Source organism: Leucoraja erinacea, chromosome 4 (genome assembly GCF_028641065.1).
Source record: "Leucoraja erinacea ecotype New England chromosome 4, Leri_hhj_1, whole genome shotgun sequence".
Classification (NCBI taxonomy): Eukaryota; Metazoa; Chordata; class Chondrichthyes; order Rajiformes; family Rajidae; genus Leucoraja; species Leucoraja erinaceus.
This window is the reverse complement of record NC_073380.1, coordinates 74,229,180-74,253,484: the sequence shown is the minus strand read 5'-3', so window position 1 is coordinate 74,253,484 and position 24,305 is coordinate 74,229,180. Positions and strand designations below refer to the sequence as shown.

The window sequence follows — 24,305 nt, the reverse complement described above, 5'->3', positions numbered from 1 at the left end:
TATCCTTGGGTATAGCTGAAGGATGCTGAACTTGGCGACACTGCAACCTAAAGCCAATTTCGCCAGGGTGTGGAATTATTTCAATTTCATGTACAAGTCATGAACACACACCAGATCGAAATGAACACCACTTCTCCAAACCTCCCTCTTGCACTCGCTCAGGAAGCATTGCATTGATCAAACACTGACAACAAAGTACTTAACTTTTAGGTCCTTAGGTTTGAAGAAGTGTCTCGACCCGAAACGTCGCTAATTCGTTCTCTCTATTGATGCTGCATCACCCGCTGAGTTTCTCCAGCATTTTTTGTCTACCTTTGATTTTTCCAGTATCTGCAGTTCGTTCTTAAACACTTAGCTTTTATTTGGTTGTTTTTGATTGATGTCTCACATCAGAATTGATGTCTCCCACCAGAATGGATTTTAGCTCTGCATTCAACAACATTGTCCCAGAGCTACTACACTCCAAACTCTCCCAGTTGACTGTGCCTGAACACCACTTCAGTGGATCACATCCTGACAGACAGGAAGCAGCATGTGAGGCTGGGAAGCACATCTTAGCCCTGCAGACCCTCAGCAAAGGAGCACCACAAGGCTGCATACTCTCCCCTCTCCTTTACTCTCTCTACACCAATGATTGCACCTCCACAGACACCTCTGTCAAACTTTTCAAGTTTGTGGATGACACAACCCTGATTGAACTGATCCAGGATGGGGAGGAATCTGCCCACAGACAGGAAGTGACACAGCTGGCATCCTGGTGCCATCTCAACAATCTGGAGCTCAATGCTCTTAAGACAGTGGAATTGATTGTATATTTTAGGAGAGCTCCCCCTCCCCTCCCCCCACTCACCTGTTCAATTTGTCCATTCCCACCCAAACCACCCTCACCCCTGGTACTTTCCCTTGCAACCGCAGGAAATGCTATACTTGTCGCTTTACCTCCACCCTCGACTCCATCCAAGGTCCCAAACATTCTTTCCAGGTGAGGCAGAGGTTCACCGGCAGCTCCTCCAACCGTATCTACTGCATCTGCTGTTCCAAGTGTGAACTCCTCTACATCGGTGAGACCAAGCGCAAGCTTGGCGATCACTTCGCCCAACACCTCCGCTCAGTTCGCAATAACCAACCTGATCTCCTGGTGGCTCAGCACTTCAACTCCTCCTCCTATTTCAAAATCCGACCTTTCTGTCCTGGGCCTCCATGGCCAGAGTGAGGCCCAACGCAAATTGGAGGAACAGCACCTCATATTTCGCCTGGGTAGTTTACACACCAGCGATATGAACATTGACCTCCAATTTCAGGTAGTCCTTGCTTTCTCCCTCCTTCCCCTCCTCATCCCAGCTCTCCCACAGCCTACTGTTTCTGCCTCTTCCTTCCCCCCCCCCCCCCCCCCGGACATCAGTCTGAAGAAGGGTCTTGATCCGAAACATCGCCTATTCCTTTTCTCCATAGATGTTACCTTACCCGCTGAATTTCTCCAGCATTTTTGTCTACCATCAACAAAACCACAGTCACCATCATCTCCAGGGACCTTAAATGGCCATTGACTCCACAGTCAAAAAGGCCCAACCTGATGTTCTACTTCCTGCGGCAGCTGAGGAAACACAATCTGCCACAGGCAATGATAGTCCAGTTTTATACTGCCATCATAGAGTCTGTCCTCACCTTCTCCATCATGGTCTGGTTTGGCTCAGCCACCAAACTGTACACTGCAAGAGCCAGGAAGCAAGCGGGTAAGATCATCTCCGACCCCTCTCACGCTAGCCACAATGTATTTGAAGCACTTCCCTCTGGAAGGCCATTCCGGAGAGTCAAAGCCACCACAGCCAGACATAAAAACAGCTTTTTTGCATGAGCAGTAGCTCTACTCTACTCTACTCTACATAGCCAAAAGTCTGTAGCCTCTTTTTGCTTTGGTATTTTATTTAATTCCTCACATGTTTAAATTATAATGTTTATTTTTAGTTGTCTACTGTATGTCGTGTTGTTATTCGCAAGCACAGAAACAAGGCAAATTCTTTGTATGTATACATTCTTGGCTAATAACATTTATTCTATTCAATTCAATTCAATTCATTTATCTTTCACATCCTTCCACATTCTTCACAGAATGTCCTGAAGGCCTGTAACATATTCTTAGTTGGACTGTTGCATTTAAGATGTCTTAGCCAAAATGTTTGAGCTTGTTTTGGTTCAATTGGATCCGTTAATTTTATCTCCTGAGTGACTGCTATTTTGGAACTGCGTTTTATTCTCCCTTCTCAATCTTCCGATTTCTCTATGTTAAATTTCACCTACTATTTATCTGACCAATCTTCCAACCCATCAATATCTCTGTAAAATCCATTCATGTCCTCTCACAATTTGCGCAATTATTTACAAATTTTGAAATTGTGCTGCGTAGACCCAATTGAATTATTTGCTGAGCATCTTTTTTTTTTTTATTGTGTTCAACAATTGAATGTTCATGTTAGAACAATGTTTTTGAAATAATCCTAAAAAAACATTTTTATCACTCTATCAAGTTGGATTTAAACCATTAATGTTGTAGTTAATCAGAATTTTACAATGTTATGAAGATTAAATGAAGATCAATATGATATACAAACTTCTATATGGAATGTAGGCATTAAAAGTGAGGAAACAGCAATCCAACATGCCCAATGCTAGGGAGGAACTGCAGGTGCTGGTTTAAATCGAAGATAGACACAAAAAGCTAGAGTAACTCAGCGGGACAGGCAGCATCTCTGGAGTTGAGAGAAGGAGGACTTCTCCAAAGTAGGCATACTTTGAGGAGATTTTGCAGTGGAGCAGACAATATGTGTAGGAAGGTAGACAAAAATGCTGGAGAAACTCAGCGGGTGGGGCAACATCTATGGAGCGAAGGAATAGGTTACGTTTCGAGTCGAGACCCATCTTCAGATGTGTAGGAAGGAACTGCAGATGCTGGTTTAAACCGAAGACAAACACAAAAGAAAGGTCTCGACCCGAAACATCTCTCCAGAGATGCTGCCTGTCCCACTGAGTTACTCCAGCATTTTCTGTTCATCTATGCCCAATGTTAGTCTGAAGAAGGGTCCCAAAACAAGATGTCACCTATCCTTGTTCTCCAGGGATGCTGCCTGTCTCACACATAAAGATTACTTTGTGTCTTTATTAACATTCAATGTTAAAGTAGGTTTTATTTTAACAATCCACATCTTGTTATTCAGCTTGCATTTTAGAATACTTAGCAGTTAAATAGCCACAGAAAACATACCTTTACCTTTATTGATGATCAATACTGATAAGCCTGATTTTCTTGGGGCAATTTTCAACATCTGGTGATGGGGATTTGAGACATAATAAATAAAAACTGAAACTAGAATAAAACTCAATTATTTCAGTTACCCTGGGACATTTTTTTAATACAATTAATGACAGTAAGGTGAAGCAGTTGTCTCCAAGAACTGAAGAATAGATCTCCAGTTCCTACCTTTTCATAAACACTCTCAATCAATGTTTACAGCTGTCAAATGTGGAAACCCTGGGGCACCGGCTAATGGCAAAGTGTTTTGGATTGATGGAACCTCATACTCCAACTCTGTGACGTACTCATGCCTGGAAGGATATGTACTCTCTGGATCTGCAACAAGGCAGTGCACAGTTAATGGTACATGGTCAGACAATATACCTAACTGCACAAGTAAGTCAATAAGCAGAATCGACACTTTTAAGTAAAGGAGAATAGTTTATTCCTGGTGGTCCTTGGTGAAGTTGCTTTCAATTTTGGATTTCAATCAGTTCAAAGTTAAGGTATAAGCACAGTTTGAAATACTTTAACCCAATAATAAAAAGAACTGCATGGTATTGGTCTTCCCCACTGTCCCTTCTAATTGGTTTGATTGGGCCACTTTAAAACATTAATGAAGGATGCCAGCCTTTTGGCACTGCTCAATGATCAGGTTAATGTGATGTTGCTCTAATTCACTGATTGACACTGCCATCAAGGACATGGATCAATTTGATTTTCATAGTGAACGTTTCATATACAACATTATGTTTAAATTTGGAACAGTTTATTGCCATTTTTTTTAAACAAAGTTAAGTTCATATTTTACATGAGGTCATACAAAATGTTTCAGATTATCAAAGATTTAATTGCTTCTTGTCCTCCTTATCCAGATTTTACTGGTTTGAAGTTTGCGTTGAGCTTTCACAAGCCTTCTGTAATAATTTATTTTGCTGCTTTGTTTATTATCTCAATGCATGCATGACTGTTATTACCAATGGAAATGTTTTGTTAAACTATCAACTTTGAATTTGAGTTATTGTTTCAATTCTCTCCCTCTCGTGTCACCAATAATGATATCAAATCTGGTGTTTTACAGTCATTACCTGTGGAGATCCTGGAATGCCGGCAAATGGCATGAGATTGGGGGATGTTTTTACAGTCGGACAAAATGTCACCCAGATTTGCCAACCAGGATACACAATACAGGATGTGCAGACTTCCGCGATTCGTTCCTGCCTCAGCAATGGCACATGGAGTGGCTCAATGCCACTATGTAAAGGTAACAATATTTTCCCAGAGGCAATGATCATTTGGAGGCACAATAGAATGCAGATGTTGGATGCAAAGTTATAAGCAGATACAACATGGTCTGAATTTGAAAACCATTTCTGACACCTCTCTATCTCCATCTTCTTAAAATTCTTCTCAAAATTCTTAAGGGGTTGGACAGGCTAGATGCAGGAAGGTTGTTCCCGATGTTGGGGAAGTCCAGGACAAGGGGTCACAGCTTGAGGATAAGGGGGAAATCCTTTAAAACCGAGATGAGAGGAACTTTTTTCACACAGAGAGTGGTGAATCTCTGGAACTCTCTGCCACAGAGGGTAGTTGAGGCCAGTTCATTGGCTATATTTAAGAGGGCGTTAGATGTGGCCCTTGTGGCTAAGGGGATCAGGGGGTATGGAGAGAAGGCAGGTACGGGATACTGAGTTGGATGATCAGCCATGATCATATTGAATGGCGGTGCAGGCTCGAAGGACCGAATGGCCTACTCCTGCACCTAATTTCTATGTTTCTATCTCTGTCTCCATCTCTGGAGCAAATTATCCACTGACATTTAAAATAAACCTATAGACTCCCATAACTACCTAGACTACACCTGTTTTCAACCTGTCTCTTGTAAGGAAGCCGTACCTTCTCTATTCCTCCTTTTCAAGCACATCTATTCTCAAGATAAGGTCTTCTGTCCCAGCACATCTCATATGTCTTGCCTTTTCAGGAGATGTGGTTTCCTCTCTACTGTGGTTGATGGAGTTCTTACGCTAATCTCCATTTCCATTTCGTGCATGTTCCCCCTCATCCCTTCTCCCTTCAAACAGAATGGTCCCATGGTGCTTTCCATTCACCTTACCAGCCTCCACATTCAGCACATTTTCGGTCATTTCTGCATGATCCTCCCACAAGGATATTATTTACCTGTGAAGATTTTGTAAATTGATAGAATGCGAAGTGGCATTCATTATTTGCTATGAATATATTTGTTCAGGAAAGAACTGCAGATGCTGGTTATAACCAAAGATAGACACAAAATGCTGGAGTAACTTAGCGGGACAGGCAGCATCACTGGAGAGAAGGAATGGGTGACTTTTCGGATCTGAAGAAGGATTGCGACCCAAGACATCACCCATTCCTTCTCTCCAGAGATGCTGCCTGGCCCGCTGAGTTACTCCAGCTTTTTGTGTCTATCTTAACTTATATTGGCAAGATGAACCAGCGTATATTTTAAATGTAATTGACATCTGAAAAGAACATGTTTAACACATTTCAATGCATTGCAGCTGTGAAGTGTTCAACTCCACCGCAGATTTCAAATGGGAGGATGGAAGGAACACATTTTGATTGGGGATCAAGCATTAGCTACAGCTGCTCTCCAGGATATGAACTGTCCTTTCCTGCAATTCTCAGCTGTGTGGGAAATGGAACGTGGACAGGAGATGTTCCTCAGTGTTTGCGTAAGTAGACCACCAGCTTAACATGAGGTAATAAAGATCATACACAATATAACTGAAGCAAAATACTGTCGATGCTAGAAATCAAAAACAAAAACTGGAATCATAGAAACATGGACAATAGGTGCAGGAGTAGGCCATTTGGCCCTTTGAGCCAGTACCGCCATTCAATATGATCATGGCTGATCATCCAAAATCAGTACCCCATTCCTGCTTTCTCCCCATATCCCCTGATTCAGTTAGCCCTAAGAACTATATCTAACTCTCTCTTGAAAACATCCTGTGAATTGGCCTCCACTGCCTTCTGTGGCAGAAACATAGAAAATAGTTGCAGGATGAGGCCATTCATTGTGATCATGGCTGAACGTTCCCAATCAATAATCTGCCTTCTCCCCATATCCCTTGATTCCACTAGCCTCTAGAGCTCTATCTAACTCTATTTTAAATCCATTCTGTGGCTTGGCCTCCACTGCCCACTGTGGCAGAAAATTCCACAAATTCACAACTCTCTGGGTGAAAAAGTTTTTTCTCACCTCAGTCTTAAATGGCTTCCCCTTTATTCTAAGACTGTGGCCCCTGGTTCTGGACTCGCCCAACATATAACCATATAACAATTACAGCACCGAAAGAGGCCATCTCGGCCCTACAAGTCCATGCCGAACAATTATTTTCCCTTGGCCCCGCCTGCCTGCACTCATACCATAACCCTCCATTCCCTTCCCATCCATATGCCTATCCAATTTATGTTTAAATGATACCAACGAACCTGCCTCCATCACTTCCACTGGAAGCTCATTCCACACCGCTACCACTCTCTGAGTAAAGAAGTTTCCCCTCATGTTACCCCTAAACTTCTGTTCCTTAATTCTGAAGTCATGTCCTCTTGTTTGAATCTTCTCTATTCTCAAAGGGAAAAGCTTGTCCATATCAACTCTGTCTATCCCTCTCATCATTTTAAAGACCTCTATCAAGTCCCCCCTTTAACCTTCTGCGCTCCACAGAATAAAGACCTAACTTATTCAACCTTTCTCTGTAACTTAGTTGTTGAAACCCAGGCAACATTCTAGTAAATCTCCTCTGTACTCTCTCTATTTTGTTGACATCCTTCCTATAATTGGGCGACCAAAATTGTACACCATACTCCTGATTTGGTCTCACCAATGCCTTGTACAATTTCAACATTACATCCTAGCTTCTATACTCAATGCTCTGATTTATAAAGGCTAGTACGCCAAAAGCTTTCTTTACCACCCTGTCTATATTTGATTCCACCTTCAATGAACTATGCACGGTTATTCCCAGATCCCGCTGTTCAACTGCATTCTTCAATTCCCTACCATTTACCATGTACGTCCTATTTTGATTTGTCCTGCCAAGGTGTAGCACCTCACATTTATCAGCATTAACCTCCATCTGCCATCTTTCAGCCCATTCTTCCAAATGGCCTAAATCACTCTGTAGACTTTGGAAATCCTCTTCATTATCCACAACACCCCCTATCTTGGTATCATCTGCATACTTACTAATCCAATTTACCACACCTTCATCCAGATCATTGATGTACATGACAAACAACAAAGGACCCAACACAAATCCCTGAGGCACCCCACTAGTCACCTGCCTCCAACCCGACAAACAGCCATCCACCATTACCCTCTGGCGTCTCCCATTCAGCCACTGTTGAATCCATCTTGCTACTCCTGCATTTATACCCAACAGTTGAACCTTCTTAACCAACCTTCCATGAGGAACCTTGTCAAAGGTCATACTAAAGTCCATATAGACAAGTCCACTGCTTTACCCTCGTCAATTTCCCTAGTAACCTCTTCAAAAAACTCAAGAAGATTAGTCAAACATGACTTTCCAGGCACAAATCCATGTTGACTGTTCCTAATCAGACCCTGTTTATCCAGATGCTTATATATATTATCTCTAAGTATCTTTTCCATTAATTTGCCCACCACTGAAGTCAAACTAACAGGTCTACAATTGCTAGGTTTACTCTTAGAACCCTTTTTAAACAATGGAACAACATACGCAGTACGCCAATCCTCAGGTACTATTCCCATTTCTAATGACATTTGAAATATTTCTGTCATAGCCCCTGCTATTTCTACACTAACTTCCCTCAATGTCCTAGGGAATATCCTGTCAGGACCTGGAGACTTATCCACTTTTATATTTTTCAAAAGTGTCAGTACTTCCTCTTCTTTGAACCTCATAGTATCCATAGCTACTCTACTAGTTTCCCTTACCTCACATAATTCAATATCCTTCTCCTTGGTGAATACCGAAGAAAATACATTGTTCAATATCTCCCCCATCTCTTTTGGCTCTGCAGATAGCTGTCCACTCTGTCTCTCCAATGGACCAATGTTAGCCCTCGTTATCCTTTTGCTATTAATATAGCTGTAGAAACCTTTTGGATTTACTTTCACCTTACTTGTCAAAGCAACCTCGTATATTCTTTTAGCTTTACTAATTTATTTCTTAAGATTCTTTTTACAATCCTTATACTCCTCAAGCACCTCATTTACTTCATGCTGCCTATAATTATTGTAGATCTCCCTCTTTTTCCGAACAAGATGTCCAATTTCCCTTGAAAACTAGGGCTCTTTCCAATTTTTACTGTTTCCTTTCAACCGAACAGGAACATAAAGATTCTGTACTCTTAAAATGTCCCCTTTAAATGTCCTCCATTTCTCTTCTACATCCTTCCCATAAAACAAAATGTCCCGGTTCACTCCTTTTAAATCATTTCGCATCTCATCAAAGTTACCCTTTCTCCAATCAAAAATCTCAACCCTAGGTCCAGTTCTGACCCTCTCCATAATTATATTGAAACTAATGGTATTGTGATCACAGTGTTCCCCAACGCATACCTCCGCCACTTGTCACGTCTCATTTCCTAACAAGAGGTCCAGCACTGCCCCTCCTCTAGTAGGTACCTCTATGTATTGCTGCAAATAACTATCCTGCACACATTTTACAAACTCCAAACCATCCAGCCCATTTACAGAATGCGTTTCCCAGTCTATATGTGGAAAGTTGAAATCTCCCACAATCACTACCTTGTGCTTACTACTAATATCTGCTCTCTCCTTACATATTTGCTCTTCCAATTCTCGATCCCCATTTGGCGGTCTATAATACACACCTATAAGTGTTGCTACACCTGTCCCACTTCTCAGTTCCACCCAAATAGCCTCCCTAGATGAGCCCTCCAATCTATCCTGCCAAAGCACTGCTGTAATATCTCTCCTGACTAGCAATGCAACACCTCTACCTCTTGCCCCTCCAATTCTATCACACCTGAAGCAACGAAATCCTGGAATATTTAGTTTCCAATCACAGCCCTCCTGCAACCATGTTTCACTGATCGCCACAGCATCATACTTCCAGGTGTCTATCCAGATTCTAAGCTCATCCACCCTTCTTACAATGCTCCTAGCATTAAAATATGCACATTTAAGAAAACCCCCCCCTTCTTATTCTCTGTTTATTTCCTTTTTCTTCTTTCTCCTCTTGTGTCCGAGTTCTTCCCTTTTCTGCTTCCTGCCTCTGTCTACTAGCTTTCTCTATTTGAGTCCCTCGCCCCAACCATTCTCCCGCCTTACCCTGGATCCGATACAAGTACAATACAATAGAAACTGCTGGGAGAAATCAGCAGGTATCTGACTCGCAACAGTTGCTCCCTCTTGACCTTTAAACTGTACCTTTATTATATAAACAAAAAGCACTGTACCTTTACTAAAGCACAGTACCCTTAGCTCACTGTACCTTTACTAAAGCATTGTACCTTTAGCCCACTGTACCCTTGGCTCACTGTACCTTTACTAAAGCACTGCACTTTTAACCAGAAAGCAGAAATGCTAACCTGAGGTTGCACCCAATCAGCTGCTTCCTCTAGTCTGCTTCCACCAATCAGCGGCTTCCACCAGAACCCTCCCTATGGAGTGTGGAACGTTACAGATTTCAGTAAAAGCCCTGACCCTCCTCCACTCGCTCCAACGGTTCCCGGGCCTCTGTGAAAGCAAGCCCCGCGCTCGATTTAAATACTCACAGCCCTGACCCTCCTCCACTCGCTCCAATGGTTCCCGGGCCTCTGTGAAAGCAAGCCCCATGCTCGATTTAAATACTCACAGCCCTGACCCTCCTCCACTCATTGCAAAACATTGCGAACATTTATCCTGCATCTAGCTTGTCCAGTCCAGAGAATTCATTGAAAATTCTCAGCAGCTCAAGCAAGTGGACAGAGGAGTGTGTAATGAGGGCCAAATGCAAAATACCTAATTGAAAAGAGGGCATGTGAGTTGCTAGAATGTCTTGGTACTTTTGGGAACCCTGGATGGTGAGAATAAGTGAAAGCATAGGCGTTGCGTCCCTTGCAGTGGTGGGGGAAAGTGCCTCAAAAAGTGAAATAATTGGTGCAGATGGAAAGATAAATCATGATGTCATGGAGAGGATAACCCAGTTGGATTACTGAAATGGAAAGGAAGCTGAAGATGTGTTTGCTGATGGAACCTCTTCAAACGTGTAAAAGCATTATGAAGGGTGATCTGTGGAATGTGGAAACTGTTGGGCTGGAACACCAGAAGGTGCATCCTTAAAAGACACAAAATGCTGGAGCAACTCAGTGGGTTAGGCAGCATCTTTGGTGAACACGTACAGGTGAAGTTTTGGGTTGGCATCCTTCTTCAGTCAGATTGTAGTAGTGGGGGGAGAAAGTTGGGGAATGGGGGGGATGGGGTTGATTGAAATGGGGTGGATTGGCAATTGTATCCTTGTTCTGAGAGAGGATGAGGAGATCAGATTGGGGAGATGGGAGACAGCTAAGAGCTTTGTCTACTGAGGTGAAAGGGAAGCCTGTGATAAAGATAAAAGCAAGGTATATATGTCACAGAGATAGGTTTTCAGTAACTGCTGTGTTCTGCATCTCATAGTTCCAATACATTCTTCTGTTTCACAAACCGCCGTCATTCACCTATTACCTAAATGCGACTGAAAACAATGATGCAGCTGGGCAAAAGACACAAAAAGCCGGAGTAACTCAGCAAGTCACACAGCATCTCCAGAGAAATGGAAACGGTGGTGTTTTGGGTTGAGACTCTGCTTCGGGTCTCGACCCGAAACACCATCTATTCCTTTTCTACAGAGATGCTGCCTGACCCGCTGAGTTACTACAGTTTTGTTGTGCTTTTCTCCGGTTTAAACCACATCTTCAGTTCCTTCCTACGTATTATGAAGCTGAACAAACTTGGTTTCCAACCTATCACGGACATTCCCTTTATTGTCTCACCCCACTCTCCCCCACCCACTGCAACTTTAAACATGCCAGCTTTCTCACTTCACCAGTTCTGATGAGAGCTGTTTGACCTGAAACATTAAATATGTTCCCCTTTCCAGGTATAATTCACTAATCAGCCAAATATTTTCTGACACCTATTGTTAAAGGGATTGGAAAAAGGTATTTTCTTAGCTAGTTCACCAAGATATTTATGGTCTATATATTTGCAATATAAATAGATTATATAGGAAACTTGTTTGAAAATGTGCTATCATTAGACGTAAATTCTTAAAGGTGACACCTACAGTGGCATTGGAGGATGTAGCACCAACTTTCTGTACTATTTCATTTTAAATGTACACACACACACACACACACACACACACACACACACACACACACACACACACACACACACACACACACACACACACACACACACACACACACACACATATTATAAACATATACATGTGTACATATACACACACACACACACACATATATATTATAAACATATACTTGTGTATATACACACACACACACACACACACACACACACACACACACACACACACACACACACACACACACACACACACACACACACACACACATATATATATATATGTAATTATGCATCATTATTTATGAATAACTAAACTTGCTTTTGCTGGACAAAATAGTGCAGGTGAAATTCCAAATAGGTCCATTTAATAATAGATTAATGTCATAGCTTCAGGATACAATATACATGAAAATCAGGGATGATGCTCTTGCTCAAAAATATAATAATACCTCACAAGATGTGCTACTTTAATTCATAATATTTATCTTAGTCAAAATGCTGGTTCACTTATAACAGGGTAACGGCCTGAGGGATTGTGACCACATAATAATGAAATCTAAGGAGCTCTGAAAATAATAAATTGCAAAGTCTGGGAGTCAGGTCTTCAACTTTAAAAGTGATAAATTAAGTAGAATAGCGGATTAACTGAAATAGATAGATATGGGGAAATTATTCAACAACACTTCAGCAGAAGATAAATGCAAACAGGTCGGACGAATAAATTGTTGAAACCAAATGTAGAATAAACAGATAAATCAATTAACGAGAAAATTAAAATTGACAGGGAAAGAAGATAAGCAATCTTTGCCCGTTCTGCGGGGAAAAGAGGAATGTTCTCTTTGGTTGAAAAGAAAAGGAAAATACAACAAGATGGTGATAGGTTTAATGAAGGGATCAGAAGATTCTTGGAAACAATCATGCCTGCCAATCTAATGCCCAATGGGAAGACACTTTTGAGTGTTACAGGCCAGAAGAGCTGTGGTGGTCAGGGAATTGTAAAAGCTGCATTGTAAATCGAGGATTAGCACAAGATAGTAAATATTTTTAATGCCTACTTTCTTTAGCTGCACAGAAAAGGAAATTGGACCAATTAAGGATGAATGAAATTAACAATCAACTTTATGAATTGTAGGAGGTCCTCAATAGAATTACAAGCAAATGTCTCCTCAGTTTTAAAAGGGACAATTTGGAGAGGTTTTGTAAATTGTAAATAGGAAATGGGTTGCCAACGGTGAACTTCTTGGCGCCAGGAGGTACACTGGAGTGGTGCCAACATTTAAAAAGAATAGACCAAATGGCTTACTTCAATCCTGCACTAAAATTAAAATTCATCAAGTAGACTCTTATTGCTTTCATTTATTCTTTCATTCAAAACAATAATTATTGTAGTGTATATGTCATTGGGGATTTGAATGCAGATATCTCAGATAGGAACTCATTATTTGCCAATCATATGGCTCAGTTCTGTCAAGATAATAATTTAATATTGTCAAGCAAAGTGATTTTACCTACAGATAGTTATACTTATATTAGTTTGCCTGGCACACCACATCATGGCTGGACCACTGTATTAGTACAGCTGATGCACATGCCTCATTGGGGTGTGTGAGCATTCTGTACGGGGCAGCAATGACTGATCATATACCTGTTACTATGACAATAAATGGTGAACACATACCTGTGGTATCCAGAGATAGAAATAGCTTTAATACAGAAAAACTGGACTGGTCAATGCTTACAAAGGAAGACATCCTAGCCTATTATGCCCATACAGATAAATCCTTAAGCAATATTCATCTACGTAAAGATGCAATCATATGTAGTAATGTTAATTGTAAAGATATGAAGCATAGGAGAGATATCTGCTCCATGTATAATGATATAGTAAGTGCTTTATATGTAGGCAGTGAGCCCTACTGCAAGCATAAAAATAAGACACATAACATCAGGCCTGGCTGGAATAAGTATCTAGCTGAGTATCATACTGAAGCCTGTGAAGCCACCAAATCATGGGCTATGGCAGGTAGACCCAGGCAGAGGGCTGTGTTTGAGCACAAGAAGCTCACTAATGCAAGGTATAAGTATGCTGTTCGCTTCATCTGTAAAAATGAGCAAGCTATGAGGGCTGATTCCATGGCTAAGAAGCTGCTAAGTAACAATGCTACCGATTTTTGGAAGGAAGTGAGAGCTCTTAACAGTTGCAAAACATCTCTACCATGTACTGTAGATGGAATCTCCGGAACAGCTAATATCGCGGAGTTATGGCGACAACATTATAGTACTTTATTCAACTGTGTCCAAGGTGACTTGTATAGGGTGGACAATATTGAGAGTAATGACTCGATGGTGATTGTGTCACATGAGGTGTATCATGCCATGAATAAGCTGTCCAACAACAAAGCAAGTGGCTTGGATCATATTTCTGCTGAACATCTCAAGTATGCGAGTATGAGGATAGCTCCTCTCCTTGCTATTTGTTTTACTGGTTTTATGATTCATGGCTTGTTACCAGACTCAATGTTGTCTGTCCTGTTAGTGCCGGTCATTAAGGTCAAAGCTGGTAAAGTAGGCAGCCTAAATAATTACAGGCCCATAGCTTTAGCCAGCATATTGTCAAATGTTTTGGAAAGAATTCTGCTGGATAGAATAAATGAGTTTGTTAACTCCACAGATAACCAGTTTGGCTTTAAAGCTAAACAAGACACTGACTTATGCATATATGCCCTAAAGGAGATTGTAAACAAATATAGAGGCAACAACTCTTCAATCCTTATGTGCTTTATTGATGCTTCCAAACCCTTTGACCGTGTTAATCACAGAAAGCTGTTTGGTAAAATGAGTCAAAGAGGGGTGCCTAAATACATTTTTAGAATTCTGGCCTACTGGTATGCCCACCAGACTATGCAAATAAAATGGGGCAATAGGGTCTCAGCCCCATTTGGGGTTAGCAATGGTGTTAGACGAGGGGGAATTTTGTCCCCAGTCCTTTTTAATCTATATATTGATGATCTGTCTAAACAATTGAAAGCCTGTAACACTGGGTGCGTGATTGGTAATATTTTAGTGAACCATATTATGTATGCAGATTATCTGTTGGTCTTTAGTCCATCTAGCGCTGGTCTCCAGCAGCTCCTTACTATATGTTCTGTGTATGGTGTGGAACATGACATTAAATCTAATGCTAGTAAGAGTGCTGTTATGATCTGTAGAACCAAAGAGAATAAATGTCTAAAATTTCCTGATTTTAAATTGTCTGACAATAATCTTAGTGTCTGTAATAAGGTAAAATATCTAGGGCATATTATTACAGAACAAATGACAGATGATGAAAGATATTTATAGGCAACGACGCATGCTGTATGTACAGGCGAATATTCTCTTGCGTAAATTTGGTGCGTGTGCAGATGTGGTGAAGATGTCGCTATTTAGAGCATACTGCACACCCCTCTACACTGCGCACCTGTGGTCAAACTATGGAAAGACAAGTTTACAGAGACTAAAGGTGGCATATAATGATGCCATGAGAACACTGCTAAGGAAACCTAGATGGTGTAGTGCTAGTAATATGTTTGTGCCTGCAGGAGTCGGTACTTTAGAAGCTATCCTAAGACATCACATGTATAAATTCATTTGCAGGATAAATGACTCTAAAAATTTAATTATCGTGGTCTTGTCAAACATAATGGTTACCACTACACACTATGAATCCCAGTTGTGGAGACACTGGTATCATTGTCTCGTTGTAGGACATTGATCATTCTTTTAATCTGGATTTTTAACATATATTGTGTTTTAAAAAATATATAATTTATGATGCTTTTATAAGTGATATACTAAGATTTTATATGTACTTTATGATATTTAATATGCAATGCATATTTTGTCAATTGTATGCTATAACTGAGTAAGAGATTACCAAGTAATAGAGTAGTGGAAACATGCTAGAGAGCCCACAACAGGACACAAGGTGCTGCAATAACTCAGCAGCTCAGGCAGCATCTGTGAAGAACAACATGGACAGTTGATATTTTGGGTTGAGACCCTTCTTCAGTTTCTCGTTCTGGAACTGGGCCTTAAGTCCAGGTGAGTTGATAGTTCCGGCTTGCTGGTGGCCGTGGGAGAGGTGAGGATCAGCGGTCATTGATCATAGGCTGCGAGTGGCTGGAGTGCAGGTATGGGTCGGTGGTGGTGGCAGCAGGTGCAGCTGAGGAAGCTGTGTGGGCTGGTGGTGGCAGCAGTAGGCCTAGTCTGGAAGCAACCAGGGAGACGGTGTGGGCTGGCATTGGCAACCTCACCTAGTGGTAAAGGTTGGTAGGTACAGCCCAGAAGTGGCTGGGGTGGCAGTGTGGGCTGAGGTGGCGATGGCAGCCCAGCCTGGTGGTGAAGGTTGGTAGGGTCATCTCAGAAGTGGCTGGGGTGGCAGCATCGGCAGATGAGTGAAGATTGTAGGTGCGGCCTGGATGTAGCTGTGGGGTGGCAGTGCAGGTTGAGGTGGTGTTGGCAGCCCGGCCTGGTGGTGAAAATTGGTAGGACTAGCCTGGTGATGGATAGGGATGCAGTGCGGGTCGATAGTGTTGGCCTGCAAGGGGCCGGAAAAGCGGTGCAAGCTGGTGACAACAGCCCTGCCTGGCGGAAAAGGTCGGTAGGGCCGGCCTGGAAGTGGCTGGGGTGGTTTTATTGGTCGGCACCAGCTTCAGTGCCCCTGGTCTAAGATAGACCATGGAGGAGGTAAAAGTTCAATCAATCAATCAATCAATCAATCTTTATGGTACACAAAAATGCTGGAGAAACTCAGCGGGTGCAGCCGCATCTATGGAGCGAAGGAAATAGGTGACGTTTTGGGCCAAAACCCTTCTTCAGACCTTCAATCTTCATTGTCATCTTGCAAAGCAACAGTTGTACAGTGCAAAATGAGAAGACGTTTCCCAGGGATTACCGGAGCATCGCACATAAAACATTGACGCATCATTTCCTGGTGGTGCTGGGGTTCTCAGCCTCTTGCGTGGTTGGGTTAGATGCGCTAAGTGATCAGGTGCTGGTGAATCTGAAGCATCACCTATCTATGCTCTCCAGAAATGCTTCCTAACCTGCCAATCCACTCCAGCACTTTGTGTCCTGTGTAATTGCACAATCAGATCAGAGCCTGGGGGGGGGGGGGGGTGGGGTGTGTGGGGGGGGGGGGGGGGGGGGGGGGGGGGGGGGGGGGGTGGGGAGGGAGGGAGGTGGAGGGGGAGGGAGTGGGAGGGAGGGCTGAGGGGATAGTGGGGGTGGGGGGGGAGGGGGAGAGGGGGGAAAGAGGGGGCGAGGGTGTGGGACAGGGGAGGGGGAGAGGAGGGGGAGAGAGTGAGAGGGCGGACTTGATCTCGGCGAGCGCGGGCTGCATGGACACTGAGTGGGCAGGGCCGACTGCGAATGGGCAGCGGACCTCGGGACTTCGCGGCACCTCTAAAGCCCTCGGAAGACCAAACCAAATTACTGTGTGTTCGGCGGCTTGAATCCAGAGCCCGGGGGGGGGGGGGGGGCGGCGGGCTGGGCACTGCGGATGACTGGCCAAGTGCAAGTCGACTGCTAGCGGGAGGCGACAAAACGACTGTGAGTCAGGGGGGAGGGGTTTAAGTAATTTTTGCTGCTCGTGGAAAACAGTGGGCATTGAAAACTATGTGCAGCGGGCAGCATGGATCAGAGCCATTGTGACGTCATCAGCTCGTTAGATTTAAAAAATATTTCAAATTTGTGAACAATTTTAATTAAAAACTGAAGAAATAATTAATCAAATTTTCAGATGAGGCGATTTTTGACATCACGAGGTAAATCTCTATGGGGAATATGTAAAAATATCACCGTTAGCACGTCGTGTTTTTGAGGAAAAGTGAATCACAGACAAAGCACACACACACACACATACACACACACACACACACACACACACACACACACACACACACACACACACACACACACACACACCACACACACACACACACACACACACACACACACACACACACACACACACACACACACACACACACACACTCAAAATAGAATAGGAACTGTTGTTGTCCCCAATTTATATCAGTGGCCTAGATCTAGATGCTCAATTTGCAAATATTACAACTCGAGCATGAGGCTAAAATAATCTAAGAAGTTCTATAATAACAGAACAAAGTGGACAAAACATATAAAGATTAGAACATTATTATTATTTCCAAATGAATACAGAAAAATGAAATCTACAAGCAGAGAAAATTAAGTGTGTGTGTGCAATAAGCTATAAAACACTTTTGATAGTATCAATTTTGAATGTACCTAACCAATGCAACAATCAGTGACTCCACAGAGTAAAACACTGATTATCCCGCAATTCCAATAATCTGGATTTTTGTGGTGTTGGATTTGAAGTTTTTCCAGACTATTGGTTATATAACTACTACTGTGTTTTAGATTCATATCTAGATAAATCAGCAAAATAAAGGAGGAGTAATTTAAAATCTAAGACTAGTGAACTTCTAAATACATATATAAAAAATACTAATATAAAGATGTATGAGATCTGCTAATCCACTTGGAAGGGAATACTCGTTCATAAAACTTATTCAAGAATTGATTATTTTTTAGTGGATATGAAATTAATGCCATATACAATCAATCCAACATACCACATTAGTAGTATCTCCACTCTCCGTTGACATTTTCAGTAAAATTTGAGGGAATGCCGGGTAAAACATCTTTTTGGAGGTTTAATACACATATTGTAAATGACTTGCAATGCTATCGATATTTAAAACAACAAATGAAACTTTTTTTTGATACAAACGATACACCAGGTACCTCGCCTTCTTTATTATGGGAAACTTTTAAGGCATTTATTAGAGGAATTATAATTTCATATCAAATTTTTCAAAATAAAAAGAATAAGACAGAACAAATGTTGTTAGAACAAGAAATCAGACAGAGTTAGATAATACTAAAGATTCCACGACAGATAAACACAATAAGATAATATTACTGAAATTTAAACTTAATCAAATTTTATCGGCAAGAGTAATAAGATTATTCCAAATTACAAAACAAGAACATTTTGAGTTAGTCGACAAACCACATAAGCTTTTAGCTCGCCAATTGAAAAAACAAGTAAAGGAAAATACTATAACTAAAATTAAATCGGAGATAAGTGAATTACTAATACAACCTAAAGATATTAATAATAGATTTGCTCAATGTTACCAAAATTTATACACATCTAAAACTAAAATAGAAGATAGTAAAATTTAAAAAAATTTAGATAACTGTAATCTTCCAAAACTGGACCTTTTGGAACAAGAGCAACTTGCAGCTCAAATTACAATCAAAGAAATAGGTGAAACAATAAAATCATTGAAAAATGGTAAGACACCGGGACGAGATGGTTTTAGTAAAGATTTTATAAAAAATTCCATGAGATAACGACCCCTTATTTATTTAATTTATACTCTCATGCTTTTAAAGAAAACAAACTACCTGAAACACTAGCAGAATCAACTATTACGCTTATTCCAAAAAAAGTAAAGATTTATAAGATCCGGGCTCATACAGAGCTATATCACTTTTAAATACAGACCAGAAAATCTTAGCAAAGACTTTAGCAAGAAGATTAAGCAAATATATTAGTAAATTGATAAACCCTGTTCAAACGGGGTTTATACCCAAAAGATATTCATTTAATAATTTGAGACGCCTGTTTAATATAATGTACTCACATAAAGTAGAGGAAGAAGATATATCAATTATTTCTTTGGACACAGAGAAAGCATTTTATCAGGTAGAGTGGCAATACTTATACAAAGTACTGCAAACATTTAATATGGGAGAGAATTTTATAACATGGGTAAAATTATTGTATGATAAACCGATGTCAAGAATTTTAACTAACAACATGTTATCTCAACATTTTCAATTATCAAGGGGTAATAGGCAGGGATGTGCGTTATCACCCCTGGTATTTGCCCTTATGATAGAACCTCTGGCTGAAAGTAAAAGAATTCATCTGAATATTCAGGGCTATAATACTAGGGACTCAAAGAATAAAATGTCATTATATGCAGACGATAAACTTTTATATATTACAAAGTCACAAACGAGCATACCAAATTTATTAAATTTAATAGAGGAATTCGGGTCTTTTTCTGGATATAGAATAAACTGGAATAAAAGTGAAATCATGACATTAAAACCTCAAGAACCTACACACTTACTGAAGTTCCCCTTTAAAATTTCAACAGAAAATGTTAAATACTTGGGTATTCAGATTACTAGAAAATATAAAGCATTATTCAACACTAATTTTATACCTTTATTAAATAAACTTAATACGCTGATTAAATTTTGGAAAACACTTCCTTTATCATTATTAGGTAGAATAAATGCAATAAAAATGATCTTCCTACCACAATTACTATACCTATTTCAGTTTATACTGGTATATATACCAAAATACTTAAAAAAAAGATTAGACTCTAATATTACTAATTTTATTTGGGACTATAGATCGCATAGAATTACAAAAAAAAACACTTATGTAAACCAAAAGAGGTCGGGGGACTTTCACTCCCAAATTTTATGTATTATTACTGGGCAGTGCATATTAAGAATATAATTTATTGTCTGGATAGTTCAACCCAACAGACAGAATGGATAAAAATGGAGAAAGAGGATTGTCGTCCTTGTAATATAGGAACGATCCTCTTCTCCCCAAAAAAACTGAACAACACAATATATAAGAGGAACCCAATCATATATGGTACAATTTGAATTTGGAAACAAATAAAATTATCTTTAAAATTAAGAAATTTATCATTGTTAATGCCAATTGCGAATAACCCTTTATTTAAACCATCTCTTATTGATAAAACATATAACCAATGGGAGAGTCTCGGAATTAGAAGGATCGGGGATATGTACGAAATGGGAAACCTACTATCATACCAACAATTACAATAAAAATTTAAACTGAAAAACAACCAATATTTTAAATATCTTTAGATTTGCGATTTCATGAACAAATATATACAAGGACATCAAAAAATAACTCCTGAATTTTTGGAAGAAGCAATGAATATTAAAGCTGTCACAAAAATTAATATCATATTTATATAATAGTATTTTAAATATAAACCTACCATCGACAGAGGTACTTAGAGAAGAGTGGGAACAGGATCTAATGATAAAAATTACGAAGGTTAAATGGGAAAAGTACTTGATATATATTCACAAATGTTCGATTAATGTAAGACATAATCTAATTCAATTAAAAATTTTACATAGATTATATTATTCAAAAACAAGATTGAACAAATTATATCCAAATATATCCCCCATTTGTGATGGGGGATATATATGGAGTGATAACTTTGAAATATTTACAAAATAATTCAAGATAACAATGGAACCTAATACTGAAATGATTATATTTGGAGTAATGGAAGATGGGAATAAATTGAACACATCTCAACATTTATTTTTAAATTATGGTTTAATAATAGCAAAAAAATTAATACTTAAATTTTGGAAAAATACATCAATACCAACGCAAGCATGTTGGACACCGCACATCTTGAGGAAATGCGATTCCTCCTAATGGATAAATCGGACCAATTCATAACGAGTTGGTCTCCATTTGTCGTCTATTTGGAATCATATGGTTCAACACAATTGTAAAAGCTAACTGTTTCAGGACTGGATGAGGGATGGTCAAGATTATAAACAATGATCTCCTTACTTCTTTTTTCTTTTTCTTCACACACTATATATCTCATGTCTTTCTATCCTTTACTATCTAATTTATTTTTCTTATTCTCATCTTTCTTTATTATAACAAAAAAAAATAAGAAGTTGTACATAAAATGTATTATGAAAATATATATTGGGCACTTTGGTGATATATGATTGTACTTACTTAAAAAAAAAAAACAATTAAAAAAAATATATATAACTACTATTAAAAACTCAGCTCACTTTTATTTCTCGTTTCTTGAAAATGTGTTTCATTGTATAACATTTTCCAGTGGACCTAGTAGGTTGATTGTGTCTACAAGGAACAGAGCTTCAGAGAGTTTAGAGGAAGTAAAAGAAATGAGAACCTGGAGAATTTAAGGGGTGAACAGGAAACTAAATCTGGTGAATTAATCGGCAGTACAGGAAACTGTGTGGGGTTGAGTTTAAATGGAGCACAGGATTAAGAAACCAGCGAGTCAAATGCCAAAGCAATTGGAGTCTGAGGGTACTTTTATAATGCGTACGTCAAAAAATAGAAAATAATTAGATATTAGTATATTACAGTTCTAATTATTTCACTATCATGTGTAATACTGGTCAGCTAGAAAGAAGAGAAGCATTATCTTGTAAGAGGTGGTGTGGAGGTGATTGAGAAAGCTGGTTGCTTGTATTATGTTCTGCTACCACTGTGTTTTTCAGACAAGATGCTATCTATTAAACAAGGACTGGGAAGGAAAGTTATATATTTACAAAAGATGAAGAAATTGACCAGAAAAACATGCAGTATCTTGAAATGAACATTTCATCAGTTCGGTTAAATGAATGTTAAAAATGTGTCTGAATCGAGGGGCTATGGACGATCAGGGAACTCAGTGAATAACGGACATTTTCTGACTCAACAAGATGACAAAGCCTAACCATGAGAGGGAAACAAGATTATTGGATTTAAAACAAGTTGAAGAATTAATGACGAAGAATGAGATTTAATTAGTACGGGTGTCAAGGGTTATGGGGAGAAGGCAGCAGATTGGGGTTAGGAGAGAGAGAGAGAGATAGATCAGCCATGATTGAATAGCAGAGTCGACTTGATGGGTCGAATGGCCTAATTCCATTCCTGTCACTTATGATCTAATGAGATAGACATTCAGAAAGAAAAAGAGGATTGTGAATCTTTCTAGATCTCCCATAACCATTTACTATATTCAAGGATGAATCTCATCATAAACCCATTTCCCTTTGGGATGGACTGATAGTGCATTATCAATTATGTAAGTTGGAGGCCTATATTTAAAGTAATAGTTTTATTTGGAAATTAATGCCCCCATAAATCAAACAAAGTGGAGGAACAAAGACCTCAGCTACAAAGACACAGATTGGTAAAAGTCAACCAGAAAATTCTGGTGATTGCTGTTCTCACTACATCTTCAGTCACAGAATACGCTGGTTAAAGGGCCTGTCCCACTTGGGCATTATTTGCGCGTAATTTATGCTACATCATTTACGCCCAAGTGAGACAAGCCCTTAACTTTGGCACAACCATTCTTAACTGTTGTTATTTTGTCTGCAGCTTAGCAAGAAACCCTCACGCATTACTATCATAATATGCAAGTCATGCAGCGCCATAATAATACATTACATGACCATTACTGATTATGATCAACTTATTGATAACCAGAAAACCAATTGCAAGTTGTTGACTCCAAATCATATTCAGTAAATTTAGCTAAAATGCAGTATAATGTGGATAAATGTGAGGTTATCTACTTTGGTGGCAAAATTAGGAAAGTAGATTATTATCTGAATGGTGGCCGATTAGGAAAGGGGAGATGCAACGAGACCTGGGTGTCATGGTACACCAGTCATTAAAAGTAGGCATGCAGGTGCAGCAGGCAGTGAAGAAGGCGAATGGTATGTTAGCATTCATAGCAAAGGATTTGAGTATAGGAGGTTCTACTGCAGTTGTACAGGGTCTTGCTGAGACCACACCTGGAGTATTGCGTACAGTTTTGGTCTCCTAATCTGAGGAAAGACATTCTTGCCCTAGAGGGAGTACAGAGAAGGTTCACCAGACTGATTCCAGGGATGTCAGGACTTTCATATGAAGAAAGATTGGATTGACTCGGTTTGTACTCGCTAGAATTTAGAAGGTTGAGGGGGGATCTTATAGAAACTTACTAAATTCTTAAGGGGTTGGACAGGTTAAATGCAGGACGATTGTTCCCGATGTTGGGGAAGTCCAGAACCAGGGGTCACAGTTTAAGGATAAGGGGGAAATCTTTTAGGACCGAGATGAGGAAAACTTTTTTCACACAGAGAGTGGTGAATCTCTGGAATTCTCTGCCGCAGAAGGTAGTTGAGGCCAGTTAATTGGCTATATTTAAGAGGGAGTTAGATGTGGACCTTGTGGCTAAAAGGATCAGGGGGTATGGAGAGAAGGCAGGTACAGGATACTGAGTTGGATGATCAGCCATGATCATATTGAATGGCGGTGCAGGCTCAAAGGGCCGAATGGCCTACTCCTGCACCTATTTTCTATGTTTCCATGTTTCTATGTACACCTTGATGATATTTGAATTTAGACCGCCTCAACAGTTCAATTGATAGTATCCATTTTGCTGCTGCCCTCTGACAAAATTGCAACAACCAAATGCTGCAGCTCACAATAAAATTAACTTACAACTACTATTACTCCTTGTGCTTTTCACAGCCAAGTTTTGTGGAGACCCTGGGGTGCCGGCACGAGGACGGAGAGAGGGAAAGAGCTTCATCTACCAGTCAGAAGTTTCATTTAACTGCAACACCCCTTTGGCCTTAGTGGGCTCAAGCACGAGGATCTGCCAGACTGATGGGACGTGGAGTGGGTCTCAACCTCGCTGTATAGGTACAACAAAGAATGAGTACACAGTGTACTGCTTT

The 24,305-nt window shown here is 40.1% G+C and overlaps 1 protein-coding gene across 1 annotated transcript in view; it reads left to right on the top strand.

The window, feature by feature from the left end:
• Window positions 1-24,305, top strand: part of csmd3b (CUB and Sushi multiple domains 3b) — a 200,708-nt gene that overhangs the window by 47,857 nt on the left and 128,546 nt on the right. Inside the window, exons 9-12 of the mRNA XM_055633467.1 lie at window positions 3,509-3,685; window positions 4,371-4,553; window positions 5,830-6,003; window positions 24,097-24,270. Coding sequence (XP_055489442.1) covers window positions 3,509-3,685; window positions 4,371-4,553; window positions 5,830-6,003; window positions 24,097-24,270 — 708 coding nt within the window. The remainder of the gene's footprint in view (window positions 1-3,508; window positions 3,686-4,370; window positions 4,554-5,829; window positions 6,004-24,096; window positions 24,271-24,305) is intronic.